The 17,064-nt window shown below is 48.9% G+C and overlaps 1 protein-coding gene across 11 annotated transcripts in view; it reads left to right on the forward strand.

Moving 5' to 3' along the window:
• Positions 1–17,064, forward strand: part of RFFL (ring finger and FYVE like domain containing E3 ubiquitin protein ligase) — a 74,627-nt gene that overhangs the window by 43,136 nt on the left and 14,427 nt on the right. For all 11 annotated transcript variants that reach the window (XM_055401111.2, XM_055401146.2, XM_055401093.2 and 8 more), the window contains one exon: positions 11,168–11,355. In XM_055401111.2, coding sequence (XP_055257086.1) covers positions 11,176–11,355 — 180 coding nt within the window. In that variant the 5' untranslated portion in view covers positions 11,168–11,175. Of the gene's footprint in view, positions 1–11,167; positions 11,356–17,064 lie in introns of those variants that run through there.

A 17,064-nucleotide genomic window follows, 5' to 3' on the forward strand; every position in this document is an offset into this window, starting at 1 on the left:
CTCCAAACAGGTGACATCTGAGCGGAGACTGAGGTTGGGAAGAAGAGTAGTAGCGTGTAGGGGAGCAGGCGTGGGGATCCCAAGGCAGGAGCGAGCCTGGCGTCCTTGAGGAACTGAAAGGCTTGCCTGTATTTGAATTTTATGTAAATAGAATCATTTAATGTGTGTTCTTTTGTGCCTGTCTGCTTTCACTCAGCATTATAAGATTCATCTCCAACCCACTGCATAGAGCAGTCATTCTATTCTCATCGCTGTCTGAATAGACCTTTATGTCCTTTCTACTATGGATTGATGATTGGATCTTTTCCAGCTTGAGGCTCTTACAACAGTACTGCTACGAACATTCTTGTATACTTCTTTTAAGAAACATGTTTCCGTTGGGTGTATACCTGGAAGTGGAATTGCAGAGCCCTGTGTGTGTAAATATGTGTGTTTGCCAAGTGGTGGTGCCAGTTCACTTTTCTGCCAGCAGTGTTAGAGCTCCAGTTACTCTGTATCCTTGTCAACACTTGCTAGGATCTGTCTTTTCCATTTCAGCCATTCCAGTGGGTACTCGGTGATACCACTTTGTGATTATAATCTGTACTTAAGACAGGGAAGAGTTTTTTAAACTGAGAGGTCCTGGAAAGTGCCTGTATGCTAATGCAAAATTTCCAGTAGAGGTAGAAAACATGCTCAGAGGGGAATGGGCAGCAGGGCAGACAGACTGTTTTTTTTTTTAAGTTTATTTATTTATGACTGTGCTGGGTCATTACTGTGTGGGCTTTTCTTTGGTTGCCGTGGTTTCTCTAGAAAAAGTGGGGCTTCCCTAGTGGCTCAGGTGGTAAAGAGTCTGCCTGTAATGAAAAAGTGGGCTTTTCTCTAGTTGTGGGTGCAGGCTTCTCAATGCGGTGGCTTCTCTGGTTGTGGAGCACGGGCTCTAGGGCTTGGTGGCTTCAGTAGTTGGCAGCTCCTGGGCTCTAGAGCACAGGCTCAGTAGTTGTCGTGCACGGGCTTAGTTGCTCCTTGGCATGTGGCATCTTCCCAGACCAGGGATCGAACCTCTGTCTCCTGTGTTGGCAGGTGGAGGGAGTCTTTACCACTGAGCCACCAGGGAAGCCCTGATTTTTTTTTTTTTTTGCAGGGGTGGGGTGGAATTGAGAACACTTTTCCTGTGATCTGCAGAGGGTGGGCTTTAGGTTCTAAGCGACTTGGGTTCACATTCTGGCTTTACTACCTTCTCGGTATGACCTTTGGGTAAGCAAGTTACTTCCGTTCTCTGAACCTTGGTTTTCTTGCCTGAAATGGGACTAGCTAACTTGCCCTGCCAGACTCTTGTGAGGACCATATGCGATAACACCAGGCGCTGCCTAATCCAGCTCAGCGCCTGGAAATGAGAAGCATTCCTCCAGTGGAGAATGGCACTTTTCTTCTTTACTCAGAAAACGTAATTACTTCTACAGTTATTTCAAAGAGATATGGCTAAGCCATATTGATAGGTGTTTTGTAGCGTTTTCTTTCAAAGTCATTGCGGTTGTATGTTAATTGCTTTTTAAGGATGATATACAAGATGAAGCAAAGCCCATTCTATATTAATGATGCAGAACGTGGGGGTACTTTGCTTTCTACACTTAATAGCATAGATGCTTTTGATAATTCTAGCAATATGGTAGTGAAAGTAAGCAAACCACCCTCAAAAAACCGGAGATGATTCTGTAAGGCTTGCAACTAGCCGTTTTCTCATTTGCTGTGTCTGAAAGTAAAAGTGTTGGTCACTTAGATGTGTCCTACGCTCTGCGACCCCGACCCCATTGACTATAGCCCGCCAGGCTCCTCTGTCCATGGGATTTTCCAGGCAAGAATACTGGAGTGGGTTGCCATTTCCTTCTCTGGGGGATCTTCCTGACCCAGGGATCGAACCCCGGTCTCCTGCATTGCAGCCAGATTCTTTACCATCTGGGCTACCAGGGAAGCCATGTCAGAGAAGTACATATTAAAAAAAATAAAAAAATACTTCTTTGAGGGTGGGGGCATTTTAATTAGGTTTTTTTTCTAGGTTTTTTTTCCAAAGGGTTTTTACAGTGTCTTATATAGTGCGTTCGAAAGGGCTTCCTGGTGGTTTAGCGGTAAAGAATCTGCCTGTCAGTTCAGGAGACATGGGTTCAATCCCTGCGTCAGGAAAATCCCCTGGAGGAGGAAAAGAAGACCCGCTCCAGTACTGTTGCCTGGGAAATCCCATGAACAGAGGAGCCTTGCGGGACACAGTCTGTGGACTCGCAAAGAGTTGTACATGACTTAGTGACTAAACAATGGTGACAACATACAGTGGGGTCACTGTAAGTATCTTAATTCCAAGATGTTGCTGTCTGTGTATCGGGGTAAAGCCTGTTTTTGCAGAAGTATCCTGGCTCACAGAGCAGTTAACTAAACTCAGAAGAAAACTGGATGAGAACCTTGGGGACCTCAAGTTTAGTGCCTTGGATTTTGGTGGGTTAGCAAGATGGTTTTGAAGTTGCACTGCACACTTGGAGATTTTCCTAGGATACTGACATTCTGACCCTTCTCTCTCCCATGGGAAAGGCCATGGCCACCCCTGATCCCACTTAAAATCGTTTGTATTGGGTGGGTGGACAAGTGGAGAAGTGATTGTTTTCAAATTCCTTAGGATTCTAGGACTTAACAGGGACAAATCACATTATCTGCCTTCTCACCTCTTAACTGTGGCTGTACTCAGCCTACCTGGAATAGGTAATTTATCTTACCCTGTTATTAGCACTGTTATTTTCCTGTTCAACAGGGTTTGGTCTACCAAGCTGACAGAACCCCATGTGCCAGCTAGCCACTCTGGCCTCAGACCACAGGGTTCTTCCACAGGGAACGGTACATTTTCTTGTTCACCCCAGCCCTACATCTCCCACTGTTTTTACCCTTTAGGTAAATTGGAAGAGGAGAGCCTGGTAGGTTTCAAACAAACTTAGTAAGAGAGCAGTCAGACTATATTTAAAAATTAAATTGCCAAGTCCATTTTTTTTCTGAAGAGGGTGAGGGATTTTCAAGCCCATGGCAAAGATTAGATGGTAATTTTGGCAACCCACTCCAGAATCCCATGGACAGAGGAGCCCGGTGGGCTACAGTCCTTGGGGTCGCAAAGAGTTGGACACAACTGAGCGACTTCACTTTCACTTTCTTTGCAGATCAGGAGGAAGTTTGCAGATCACAGAGGGAAATTGTTCAAAGTTGTCAATGTAGGGAAAATTCTTTTTATTTTGTATAGGGATATAGCCGATTAACGATGTTGTGCTAGTTTCAGGTGAACAGTGAAGGGACTCAGCCAACTACATACATGTATCCATTCGGGGAGAATTCTTTTTTACTTTTATTTTTTTGGGGAAAATTCTTTGTGCACCCGACAGGTCCACTTTCTGTTCTTAAGGAACATAATTGGATGCCACATGTGTGTCTCCGTTAAGAGCTGAAGGATGAAACATATTCCCCAGAGAAAAGTGGTTTGGAAGTGTTAACATGATAAACGTTTTGCTTTCCCTTCCTGAAATAACGCTGGGTATAGTTGTTATTTGGGCTTCCCTGATGGCTCAGCGGTGAAGAATCTGCCTGCCAACGCAGGAGTCTGTGTGTGTGCTCAGTCATGTTCGACTCTTTGGTACCCCGTGGACAGCCCACCAGGATCTTCTGTCTGTGGAATTTTCCAGGTCACAATCCTGGAGTGGATTGCCATTTCCTCCTCCAGGGAGTCTTCCTGAACCGGGGATCAAACCTGCATCTCTTGAGTCTCTTGCATTGGCAGGCAGATTCTTACCACTAGCGCCACCTGGGGTGTCGAAGACACGGTTTCTATCCCTGGGTCAGGAGGTTTCCCTGAGGAGGAAACGGCAACCCACTCCAGTATCCTTGCCTGGGAAATCCCATGGACAGAGGAGCCTGGCGGGGTCGCAGAGTCCATGGGGAGGTGTCCATGCAGAGCAGTCCACGAGGTTACAGAGTTGGATGAGACTTAGAGAGTAGACAACATCATAGTTGTTATTTAGGCTCATGGCTTTCCATTTTGGCACGACTCATTAAGAAAGGTGTCTTGGTATTTAAATACACGTCACAGAGAGTCGAAGCCTTGTCTGCTAACCTTGGTGAACCTGTTCTGTTAGGCCGGGCAGGCCTCAGTTATTTTTAGCACTGGAGTCTCTTCCCCAGTGACCCCTTGCCCACACGTCCACATCCCCAGGATGAGGCCACATTCTCCACCCACACATGGGGCCTGTGGAGTAACCACGGGGCAAATTTCACATCTCACAGAACCAGTTCCTTGTAAGTGCAGTCAAATACTTGGACAGGCTGACAGCTTTTTCGTTCAGAGCTGCTCAGAGGAGGCATTTGAGATTAGAGCCAAAGTTAAGAGGATGAAAATAGTGCTGAGGAAGACAGGTCCTCTTGACTCCCAGCTAAGGAAGAGCTTTCTTAGCTGCCGTACCCAGAGAGCTGAGCTGAGCTATATATATCATGCCTGATGGGGCCAGAGTCCCCAGGGGGCAGGGACCTTGTGGAAATCACTTTTGGACTCCCTGGGGCCCAGCACCTCTGGTGCTTCCCAAGCACTTGTTAAAGCACAGGATTTGAAACACTACACAGCTGGCCACCTTTCCACTTTTCCCTCCCAATGGTGCCTTACCCAGTGGGGTCTACCTGTGATGTGGCCAAGTCCTTACCTCTTTCTTTTTTTTTTTTAAATAATTTTTATTGCAGTATATAGTTGCTTTATATTACATTTATATTACATAATAACATTTATATTAAATGTTAGTTTCTGCTGTACAGCAAAGTGAATCAGGTAGCCCGTATGCACAGAGGCCGTCTGTCACCACTGGGCATTGGGAGACCTTCCTGTGCTCTACAGTAAGTTCTTGTTATCTATCTTATTGTTGTTGTTCAGTCACTAAGTCGTGTGCAACTCTCTGTGACCCCACAGACTGCAGCACGCCAGGCTTCCCTGTCCTTCACTGTCTCCCTGAGTTTGCTCAAACCCATGTCCATTGAGTCAGTGATGCCATCCAACCATCTCATCCTCTCTTGCCCCCTTCTCCTCTTGCCCTCAGTCTTTCCCAGTATCAGGGTCTTTTTCAATGAGTTGGCTCTTCGGCATGAGGTGGCCAAAGTATCTATCTTATGCATAGTGTCAATAGTGTATATAAATCTCAGTCTCCAGTTTGTCCCACCCTTTGTTTTCCTCTTGTGGTTAAATATTTCATTCTTCCATCTCTCTCTGCTAGTGCTGTCAGCTTAGCTTTGATTCCATCTGTCTTCACCTCTGCTCCAGTCTCTGGGGAAAGAGGTGACCTTTCTCCTGCCCTGGGGGAGTCCACCCCCATGTCTTGGTCACTTTTCTCTCCCTCATGGCCCTTGTTCCCATATTTATTGCCAGCTTCCCTTCCCTTCCTCTATCGGCTCTGAGTCTTTGTGGGGTTTCTTCTGTGGTCTCTGAATATGTCTGCCTTTCTCTTATCTTGAAACCTGCTGCCTTCTCTCTTCCCTTCACTGTCAAAAGTTTTGAGAGAGAATGATTTATCTGTGGAGTCTGGCAAGTCCTCACTTCTCACTTGCTTCCCAACCTATGGTTATCCATCAGCTTCTCTCTCCCTAAACGGCTGGGGCATGCAGCACACTCAGTTTCCTAAAATTGGGTCCATCATGTTCCTCTGCGCATTCTACTCTCTGGGTCATTTGCCAGCATAGGAACATTTCTTTTTGAAATTCCAGACAGTCTTCCAGTTCTCCCACCTCTGAGTATGGTTCCTTCCTTTGTGCCGGTTGGTTCTCTGCTGCTTGCGCATTAGATCACATGTTCCTGAGAGCTCTCCCAAGCCGTCCTCTCTTCTGCCCCAGACGGCCTGCCCCTCTCTAGCTTTTGGTACTTTCCAGTAGGCGAGGATCCCCAAGCCTGTATCTTCAGCGGACGCGGTGCTGCGCGTACATCTGCAGGCCCCCACAGGTACTAAAACTCAACTCAGAGTCTTAACCTGCCCCTCCTCCTGCAGGCGTGCTCCTCCTGAGGCTGTAGCTCAGTCAAGGATTCTACTCTCGCTCCTGCTGTGTCAGAGAGCCGGTCTCTCTCCCCGCCGCCAGCTCTTCGGTTCATGGCCACATCCTGCTAAGTCTGTCGCAGATCTCTGTCCCTTTTTCTCCTGCCCATATCCTCATATCTTGCTTTCCCACCCGCCCCTCCCAGATTGGTCCTCCATGCTGCTTACTGCTGTAGTGGCCACTCTAAAATGCAGGTAAGATCACAAAGCCTGGTGTGGCCTCAACCTTTAATGGTGTCCCGCTACCTGTAGGATAAATGCCAGCCTCCTTGCCAAGGAATACAAAGTTTTGGTTTTTTGTTTTTTGGCTGCCGTGGATCTTTACTGCTGCACATGGACTTTCTGTAGTTGCAGAGATCGGGGGCTGCTCTCTAGTTGCGGTGCATGCGCGGGCTTCTCCTTGCAGTGGCTTCTCTTGTTGGGGAGCAGGGGCTCGAGGCACGCAGGATTCCATAGTTAGGACTCATGGGCTCTAGAGCGTAAGCACAGTAGTTGTGGCACACGGGCCCAGTTGCTCTGCAGCAGGTGGGATCGTCCCTGACCAGAGATTGAACCTGCATCCCTTGCATTGGCAGGCAGTTTCTTAACCACTGGGCCACTAGGGAAGTCCTGGAATACAAGGTTTTGAGTGGCTGCTTGTTTTCTTGCTGTTCTCCCATCCATCCCTACCCTTACCTTTGACCCAACCAAGCGTTTTGTAGTTTCTTTGATGCCCTGGTCCATGCTGTTGGTTGTTTTTTTTTTTGAAAAGTCTTTTTGCTCTTGACTTTCTGGCCCATAATAGTGTTGCTGAGCAGGCTTCTTGGTCTCCTTAATAGAAATTGATCAGAGACCAGACAAGGAATCCAAGCAAGGTTTCATTAGGGCCCCTGCTGCAGCAGGTGGGAGTGAGAACAAGCAGCAGGTTACCTTGCCTCCTTGCTGAGGGGGACCCTGGGGTTGGCTGGAGGGGTGGCTTAGGTGGTTTGCCCACCCGTTTGGTGGTGGTGTGTGCAGAGGGCACGCTCAGTGCCCTGCTTTTGCTCCCAGCCCTTCAGAAGTGGCAGTTGTGCCTTTGGTCTTTTTGTGTCTTGTCCATAATTTGCCCCAGCACATGCACAAGGTTATTTTTAATCCCTTACAGTTTTCTTTGTATTTTGTGGTTTGAGATGGTTATCCTGGTGCATTGCGACAAAGGGTCCCATGTCCTAGCTTGTCTCAATAGGGTCTGTCTTCCCTGGTCACTCCTCCACCCTGGAGGAAGGAGCTGATCATTGTTGTCATCTTTGTCACCGTTTCCCTGCTCCCCTCACTCCCCCAATCCCCGGCTTCCCAGGTGGCTCAGTGGGTGAAGAATCCACCTGCAATGCAGGAGGTACAGGAGATGTGGGTTTGATTGCTGGGTTGGGAAGATCCCGTGGAGGAGGGCATGGCAACTCACTTGAGTATTTTTGCCTAGAGAACCCCATGGACAGAGGAACCTGATGGGCTACGGTCCATGGGGTCAGACACTGCTGAAGGCACTGAGCATGCACACACCCCCTTGCACTACACAGACCTCTGTTAAAGCACCCTGAAATTTCAGTGTTTGGTTTTACGTTTCTAGTTCCCCTATTAGACATGAACTCCATGAGGGCTGACGCTCGATCATACTCACCTAGCACAGCAAAGCATTGACTCCTCTAAAGGCAGCAGGCACAGATGAGCGGAGGTTCTGACAGTTCAGTGAACCACCCACAGCCTTGTCTCCAGGCTGTTCTGCTACTCCCCTCCCCCCACCTCATTCGGTTAGTTGACACATCCTGCTGACTCTGTCAGAAATCTGTCCACATTTGGCACAAGCCTGGAAAGCCAAATGGTAATTGTGCTGAAATCACTGGGTTTAACTTTTTAAAAAAATATTTATTTTTATTTATTTACTTGGCTGTGCCGGGTCTTAGTTGTGACACACAGGATCCTGGATCTTCATTGCGGCATGGGGGATCTAGTTCCCAGACCAGGGATCGAACCTGGGCCCCCCTGAGTTGGGAACGTGGCGTCTTAGCCACTGGACCACTAGGGAAGTCCCTGTCAGTTCAGTCGCTCAGTCGTCTCCGACTCTTTGCTACCCCATGAATCACAGCACGCCAGGCCTCACTGTCCATCACCAACTCCCGGAGTTCACTCAAACTCATGTCCATCGAGTCGGTGATGCCATCCAGCCATCTCATTCTCGGTCGTCCCCTTCTCCTCCCGCCCCCAATCCCTCCCAGCATCAGAGTCTTTTCCAGTGAGTCAACTCGTCGCATGAGGTGGCCAAAGTATTGCAGTTTCAGCTTCAGCATCAGTCCTTCCAATGAACACCCAGGATTGATCTCCTCTAGAATGGACTGGTTGGATCTCCTTGCAGTCCAAGGGACTCTCAAGAGTCTTCTCCAACACCACAGTTCAAAAGCATCAATTCTTCGGCGCTCAGCTTTCTTCACAGTCCAACCCTCACATCCATACATGACCACGGGAAAAACCATAGCCTTGACTAGACGGACCTTGGTTGGCATAGGCTTACTTTTTACTTGCGCCTTCCCAGAGAGATTGCAGTGAAAGCATTGTTATAATGCTAGTGGCAATCACTGAGGCTTATTTAGTGCGTTATAGACTGAAGAATGTCCAGATGAGAAAAATGAAGCACAGAAAGGCCGTGACTTATTGGCAGTAGGTAATAGCCCAGGTCTTCTGGTTCCAGGTTTTATGATCTTTGTATTATTCCACACTGTTTCAGATGCTTCCATCAACATCTTTTTTTTGGATGTTTTTTAGGTCTTTTTCTTAGATTTTTTTAAAGAAGTAACTTTATGTATTTTTATTTTTGGCTGTGCTGGGTCTTTACTGATGAGTGTACTTTGCTGCAGTTGTGGCGAACAGGGGCTGCTCTCTCGTTGCTGTGTATGGGCTTATCTCTGCGGGGCCTCTCCTGTGGACCCCGGGCTCCAGGGTGTGCAGGTTGCAGGAGTTGCAGCTCCCAGGCTCTAGAGCACAGGCTCAGTAGTTGTGTTACACAGGCTTAGTTGCCCTGAGGTATATGGGATCTTCCTGGGTCAGGGATTGAGTCTGTTTCTCCTGCATTGGCTGGTGGACTTTTACCCCTGAGCCATCAGGGAAGCCCAACAGGTGATTTTTTTTGGAAGAGTTACAAACTTCCTCTTTCAAAGGGCTAATACTCTGCTCTTGCCTCCAGTCTCTTGCCAACAAATAGCTTGCTTATTTAACTGCTCTTGGCTGCATTATACCATGTGAATTCACAAGGCAGGTTGCTGCTGCTAAGTTGCTTCAGTCGTGTCCGACTCTGTGCGACCCCATAGACGGCAGCCACCAGGCTCCACCGTCCCTGGGATTCTCCAGGCAAGAACACTGGAGTGGGTTGCCATTTCCTTCTCCAATGCATGAAGGTGAAAAGTGAAAGTGAAGTCGCTCAGTCGTGTCTGACTCTTAGCGACCCCATGGACTACAGCCTACCAGCCCCATTGCCTTCTCCGTAAGGCAGGTTAGGTCCCTGTTTTCTGGGAACTGAGAGTCTTCAGATGAGTCACAGTGAGCCAGAGAGACATGTTTTTGATGTCCAGGAAAGAGAATGCATGTGTGGTTAGTTAAGCTTCAAATACTGCATGTGATTTGCGTGCGATTCATTCATTCAGTAGTCCTAGTTGAGCCACCCATCTGCCAGGCACTGTATGACTGTCATGGTCCCTGCTCTCGGGATCATAGACGGGCAGCCGAGACAGGTGTTAATGGGACATGCCTGCAGAAATGAATGTGTGTGTTGGAGGCAGTGTTAGGAAGCTGGAAAGACTCTGGAGTAATCATCAGGTTGAAGGTCATTTCTGCGTGAACCAGGAAGCTCCTTCACTGTGCTCGGCCTTCCTCTTTTCCTCTTAAAAACTAACTAAGGTGGAACCAGAGGCTTCTTAGTTCTTTCCTGCTCACTACAGTCTTTGACCTCCAATCTAACAAAGGCACTTTCAGTGAGTAAGGAGGAGGAGCGGAAAGTACCATTCTTTTGTGTGAGCTGATTATGAATACGCTCCATGTTTCATTCATTATTCCCTTGAGCGGAGAGTTCAGGCCTACAAGGTCACCCTGACTGCCTCGGTCTACTGAGAACAGCACATCTTACTTTATCACGGTAGTGCTTGGCATTTTAGTGGAACCCCTTGTAGTGTTTAGTTTATTCTGGCATTTGAGAGAGTGGATCCTCTTTGTTCAGTGATCTCAAAAAAAAGCATCAACCCCCTTGCCCCTAATTCCTATATTTGATACTTAGAATGGGAATAACCCCAAAGTTCTTATGAAGGCCGCAGAGGCGCTGATTCAGCACAGAAGCCAGTATCTGTGGAGTGACTGCTGTGTGCACAGGACTGACGTGAATAAGTGGTCCCTGCCCTCAAAGAATGAATGGCCTAGGCGTCGAAAAAAGCATGAGTATTACAGGTGCCGTGGTTGAAGCTGATGTGAGTCGGCAGTACACATGTAGGAGCTGTCAGCGAGTTCTGCTGGCTGGCGGGAGTGGGAACCAGGGAGCACCGTAACACCGGGGAGAGGATGTCCCGTTGAGGGTCAGGAGAGCTGGGTTTTCCGAAGCTCAGCTCTCTGTAATTAGGTGTGATGTGGATTCCTTTGAGCCTGCGTTGCCTCGTCTAAGCAAAGGAAATACTGGTCCCTCCGCCCCATGTCAGTCTGAGTGTGAAACTGTAGGATAGAGTTCTTTCTGTCTGAGCTCTAGGGGCAAGGTTATGTTCCTGAATGACAGAGCTGTCAGGCCACGTGTAATCGCTAAGACAAAAGATGTTATTTGAAGTAAAGATCTCAGACGAAACCCAAAGAGACATCAGCACCCTTTCAAAGGCAGCAGGTCGGCTCGGCTGCTCGAGCTGGCCTATCCTGGCGGGTCAGCCGTCTGTGCGCGCCTTTACTGTAGGGGCAGCTGGGGGGAGGTGTGGATGTGGCCCCTGAAAGCCCGTCCTCACCTTGCCTCTGGCGGCAGGTGTGGACCTATATGGCCATTCCCCCGTGCCCTCGAGGGTGGGAACCCAGTCGAGGTGTGTCTTTTTAATTCTGATCTTTCTCCCCTTTCTTCCTCGAATCAGATCTTATCATGTGGGCAACCTGCTGCAACTGGTTCTGCCTGGATGGACAGCCTGAGGAGGCCCCACCACCCCAGGGAGCCAGGACACAGGCCTATTCCAACCCTGGGTACAGCTCCTTCCCTTCCCCCACGGGCTCAGAACCAAGCTGCAAGGCCTGTGGGGCCCACTTTGCAAGCATGGCCAGGAAGGTGAGTGTCGACTTCTGGGCCTACTCAGCCGCTGTAGCCACGGGTCCTTGGGCAGGCCTCCCCTCCCTGAGGCCTGCTCTTCCCTTTGCCGGTGCAGAGCTGGCAACCCAGACCCGACCCGTCCTTTCACATGAGTATTAGAACTAACTAAGCAGGGGACTTCCCTAGTGGTCCAGTGGTGAAGACTGCGCTTCCACAGCAGGGGGCATGGGTTTGATGCCTGGTTGGGGCACTAAGGGATTCCCTGGCTGGTGGCTCAGCTGGTAAAGAATCCGCCTGCAATGTGGGAGACCTGGGTTCGATCCCTGCGTTGTGAAGGTCCCCTGGAGAAGTGAATGGCTGCCCACTCCAGTATTCTGGCCTGGAGAATTCCGTGGACTGTGTAGTCCATGGGGTTGCAAAGAGTTAACACTAAGATCCAAAATGAGTTGGAACTAAGTTGAAACTTGCAAAGAGTTGGAACTAAGATCGAACATGGTGCGAGGTATGGCCAAAACCCCCCCAAAAAACTAACCAAGCAAAAGCAAAGCATCTCGGCAGAGATTTGGACACAGCTACAGCTAGATCTGAATTCAGATAGCAGCTCGGCCACTTCCCAGCTGTATGACTTCACCTCTTGAGATTCATTTCCCAACTCTGAAGTGGGGATATCATAGTTGTATGTATATCACATCTCACAGTGTCCTGGGAATAAAGTGAGCTAAGCTGTTCAGGGGGCCTGGCCCGATGCTTGGGGTGCAGCAGGCACTTGCTGTTTCCTTCATTAGCTACTGTCGTAAAAAGCCTGACTCTAGATGAACTTGTTCTTTTAATTGAAGGCAGTGTCAGGGACATTTCAGATACATCAGGACCCTGACAAGGTGAAGACTGGAGCTTATTTATTTACTGTAGCCGTATTATTTAAAATGCATGATAGCGGTTTCCAGAGTAGTGGGCAGGAAGTGAAATTGCTGGCCAGGCCGATGGTGTGCGTGGATGTGGGCTTCCCCTCTGTCTGGGCAAGCATGCTGTGGGGCTGAAGGTGAGCCCTGACCTGGGAAAGAAGTCTACAGAATGAGAAGTGTGCAGCCCAGAATGTGATGTTCCAGTGACGATAATGGGAAATTTGAGAGGAAAAAATACTTTCTAAACCATGTGCTGTGCGCCAGGGACTATTTTAAGTACTTTGTAGAGTTTTGGTTTCATTTAATCCTCGCAATGCCTCTATGATGTAGATTTTTTGTTTTGGGTTTCTTTTTGCCGTGCCACGTGGCATGTGGGATCTTAATTCCCCGCCTGAGGATTGAATCTGCACTCGCTGCATTGGAAGCGCAGAGTCTTAACCATTGGATCCCCAGGGACGTTCTATGATGTAGGTTTCAGGGGCCCTAACCTCCCACTTTACATATGAGAAACTAAGGCTTAAAGTTTAACAGTAAAAGGAAACTGTATCTGTCAAGTTCCTGACAAACAGCGTCCGAGACATGAAAATGCTCACTCTTTCCCTTCCGCTTAGGTAGTGCGCCACAGCTGCGTGGTTACTAAACGGCAGAGCCAGGATTCAGACATCTGTCTCTGACTCTCGAGTCCTCTCCATGAAGACAGCGAGTCAGACCTGCAGCTTGCAGCGTTGACCAGCCACCCCTCTGTACCTGTAAGGTGGTGGAGGATGGGCAGTTTGCCTCGTAGGTTGCATTTCGCCTGTACCTCACTGCCATGCAGGGAAGGGGAGCACATGGCCAAGCTCTGTTGTGATTTGCTTGGCTACCCCAGTTACTGGGAACTCAGCCGGAGAGGCTGCCAAAGCCAGGCGGCTGTAGCTCTGTGGGCAGGGGTGCCCCTCCTCTTACACACGCACTGTGGGGTTCAGTCCGAAAACGGAGACTGAGGTGGAGCAGGAGGAACTCGGGGCCCTGCGGTCTCAATGCTGCCGGGGGTGGAGACGGTGGGTGGAGTGAGGGTCGGAGGTGATGGAAGGAGGGCCGTGGGGTCCTGTTCATGTGCCTGGCACCAAGCTAGGCATTTCAGATGCGTGGTGTCCCTGCAGCCTTATTCCACCCTGTGATGTACACGCTACTGCTGTGTCCTTCCCATTTAACAGACGAAGGAATTGTCCTCCTTCTCTAAAGCAGTCATTTCAAGGACTCCTTGAGCACATCAGGAGTCTGTTGGATGGTCAGAGCTCCTGCTGTTTTCATTGCTACATTGTGAGTAGTGCTAGGAACAGCCTGTAGAAGTGGCAAAGTAACTGGCAAGAAAGGAATAGGGAGAACCCTTGTCTGAATGAAGCAGCATGGGAAATTCCCTGGTGGTGCACTGGTTAGGACTCTGCACTTTCACTGTTCATCCACTCCCTGGTTGGGGAACTAAGATCCTGCAAGCCATGCAGCACAGACAAAAAAAAAAAAAAGCAGCAGCATGGATTTGCAGTAGGTTTGATGCCCCCCTTTCTTTGTTTGAAGTCAGTTATACTCTGGAGTGGAAATGGAGAGAAAGCACAGGTAAGATAGTGGTGGTAACTTGGGAGCTTATCTGAGAGAATAGCATTGAAACATACATTACCGTATGTACAATAGGTCACCATTGGGAGTTTGATGTGTGACTCAGGCCAAAGCTGGTGCTCTGTGACAACCTGGAGGGTTGGGGTGTGGAAGGGCGGGGGTACAGGATGGAGAGACATACTCAGATGGCTGATTCATACTGAGGTACGGTGAAAACAGTCACAGTATTGTAAAGTAATTATCCTCCAATTTAAAAAAAAAAACAACCACCACTTGGGAGAATCAGGAGATCTAGCACGTTTTTGACATTGGTCAGCCCGAAGAGAGAAAGTGGATGCATGAGGGAACCGGCCCCAGAAGAAAGAGGGGTGGCTGGGTGGGGATGGAAAGGTGCTTTGTTTTCTTCATAGCGGTTTTCACCACCCAACATGCATGTGTTTGTGGACTGCCTGTCTTCTCAGATGGGACACAGAGTAAGGGATTCTGTCGGTTTTGCCCACAAGTTTTTCCCAGTGTCTGTTTAGACTGATATGGTAAGTGGGCAATACAGTGTTTCCAGTGAATGAATGAATGAATGAGTGGACTGTTGAGAAGAACTTGCAAAAGAGGAAGTAGATCAGAGAGTTTCTGCCTTCACTGTATGGCTGGCATTTCCACGCTGAAGAGTTTCACCGAGGGCCTGGTTCTGTCACAGCAGCGTGCTAGCAGCTAGAGGTCACGCTTTGTGGAGAGAGGGCCAGGACATAGGGCGTTCCCCTGGGGAGCTTACTGTCTGGTTGAGGAGGCCCCCATTTACAAAGAACTAACGAGAGTCAGTTGCATAAGCTAAGTATTAGGGCATCAGGCACTATTGGCAAATGGATCATTCTAGCCACGAAAGAAGGCTTGTTGACTGGCAAAGCAGTGGCTGAGGTAGAAGCACCAGAGGTGGAGCAGATGCAGGCTGGGCCTGGGAAGAGCGCATGGCCTGTTCTGCTGGGGTGCAGGGCACTGGGACGTGAGGGCAGCAGAGTCGGCCTCAGTAGCAAAGGACCAGGACTTCCACAGTGAGGAGCCTGTAGCCACCAGACCACGAGGAAGCACTGGATCCTGAACAAAGCAACAGCCTGACTGATCCTATTTCAGGGAGCGGACATGGCTTCACCAGGAGGGTGGTTTGCTGGAGCTGTAGGAGAGGCACTGAGGCAGCTCTTGCCACACCAGTGGGAAGTTCCCAGAGCCTAGTCTGGGGGAGGCCCAGACCGATCCAGGTAGCTTCTGTCTGGTGATCAACTCTTTGTGCCAGAACCTTGTGAAGGAGTGGTTGTCAACCTATTTTACAGATGAAAAAGAAGAGACTCAGACACAAAAGGCACTTTAGCTACTAAGATACAAGGGCACGTGACTGACGAAGACGGATGAAATGGAGGAGGAGAAGGTCAAACTGAAGAAGGCAGGGTATCAGTCTGACTAAACTAAGGCAAGGCACTGAGTAAAATAAGGAACTTCCAGGGACTTCTCTGTGGTTCAGTGGTTAAGACTTTGAGCTTCCACTGCAGAGGGTGTGGGTTCGAGCCCAAGTTGGTGAACTAAGATGCTGCAAGCTGCCTGGCGTGGCCAAAATTAAAAAATAAAGTAATTTTTTTCTTATTTAGTGAAAAATAGATTATTCAGTATCTACAGTGTGTTAGGCGTTGCCTGGGCTGGAAAGGTAAAGATGAAGAGAGTCATCCCTCCACAGTAGGGAGCTCGAAGGCTGACAGGAAGATAACGGCAAAGGCGCAGCCGTGTGAGGAGACGGGAAGAAAACTTCTGTACCAAGAAGAATTGTTTTTTTAAATTAATTGTTTATTTTTAGTTGTACTGGTTCTTTGTTGCTGCGATTGGGCTTTCTTCAGTTGCGGTGAGTGGGGGCTACCTACTCCATTTGCGTTGCTCGGGCTCCTCTTGTTGCGGAGTGCAGGCTCAGTACTTGCCAGCACATGGGCTCAGTAGATGCCTTGCTGCATGTGGAATCTTCCTGGAGCAGGGATCAAACCCATGTCTCCTGCATTGGCAGGCAGATTCTCAACCCCTGGACCAACAGGCAAGTCCCAAGAAGAGCTTCTGTAGGGGAAAAGGAAGTTCCAGTTGGAAGATAAAAGATGGTTATTGGTACAATATTTTCTTGCCACAAGGGGACAAATTAATTTTGTGTAATTCACAGTGAATTCTGTGAATGTTAAGGATGTTTTCTCCTACGAGAGTTTTGCACTTGTAATTTCATGCTTAAGTGGATCGTCATCTTATCTCAAGGGTTTGGCATTTAACAGCTGCAAGCTTTCAAAATGTCTTTTCTTGAAGTGGTTGAATTGAAATGATGACATGGATCCTCCTGTCTCTTTTTTCCTTTCTTCATTGTGGTCAGTATTTGCTGAATGCTCACTGGTACAAAGCCCAGCTAGCACTGACTTTATAAGAGAGGACATGAAAAATATGGAGCCCTGGCTTCCTAGAGCGTCCAGTCTTGGAAATTTTAGGATAGGACTGGCTGGAAGTGACATATCCTGTCTGTACTGGTGATCCCTGCATGTGGCTTAGGAGCAGCCAGGACAGTTTTGGAGGGGGCTTGGCACCCAGCCTCTTTAGTTGACCAACTGGAGGAAGGGGAGGATAGGGTGGCCTGGCAGGGAGGTTGTGTTTTTAGACATGGAAGAGATAATCAAGTCTCAGAGTAGAAAGAGGGGGTGGCTCCTCGGTCCTGGCCCAAGGGGAAGGGAACTAGAGGTGACTGTGTTACCTTTTAGTGTGTGAGGTGCCTGCCTCATGCTGAGGTTCGCCGTGCATTAGCTCATGCAGTACCTGAGTAGTCCTTCGAGGTAGGCTGAGCATCCGACTTTTATTTCACTTGTTTGTTTATTATTTGGGGCTGTGCTGGGTCTCTGTTGCTGCGAGGGCTTTTCCCTAGTTGCGGTGGATAGGCTTCTCATGGCAGTGGCTCCTCTTGTGGACCATGGGCTCTAGGACGTGAGGGCTGGTTGCGGTTCCCTGAGTCTACAGCGCAGGCTCAGTACGTGTAGGCACACAGGCTTAGTGGTTCCGCGGCATATGAGATCTCCCTGGACCAGGGATCAAACCTGTGTCTTGCATTGGCAGGCAGATTCTTTACCATTGAGCCACCAGGGAAATCTGAGAACCCAACTTTGCAGGTGAGCATCTGATGCTCTGGGAAGTTGTCTGTTTTGCACAAGTTCCCCCAGCGGGGATGCAG

This window comes from Moschus berezovskii, chromosome 20 (assembly GCF_049115385.1).
Source record: "Moschus berezovskii isolate FMDL1 chromosome 20, NW_MosBer_1.0, whole genome shotgun sequence".
NCBI classification, from domain to species: Eukaryota; Metazoa; Chordata; class Mammalia; order Artiodactyla; family Moschidae; genus Moschus; species Moschus berezovskii.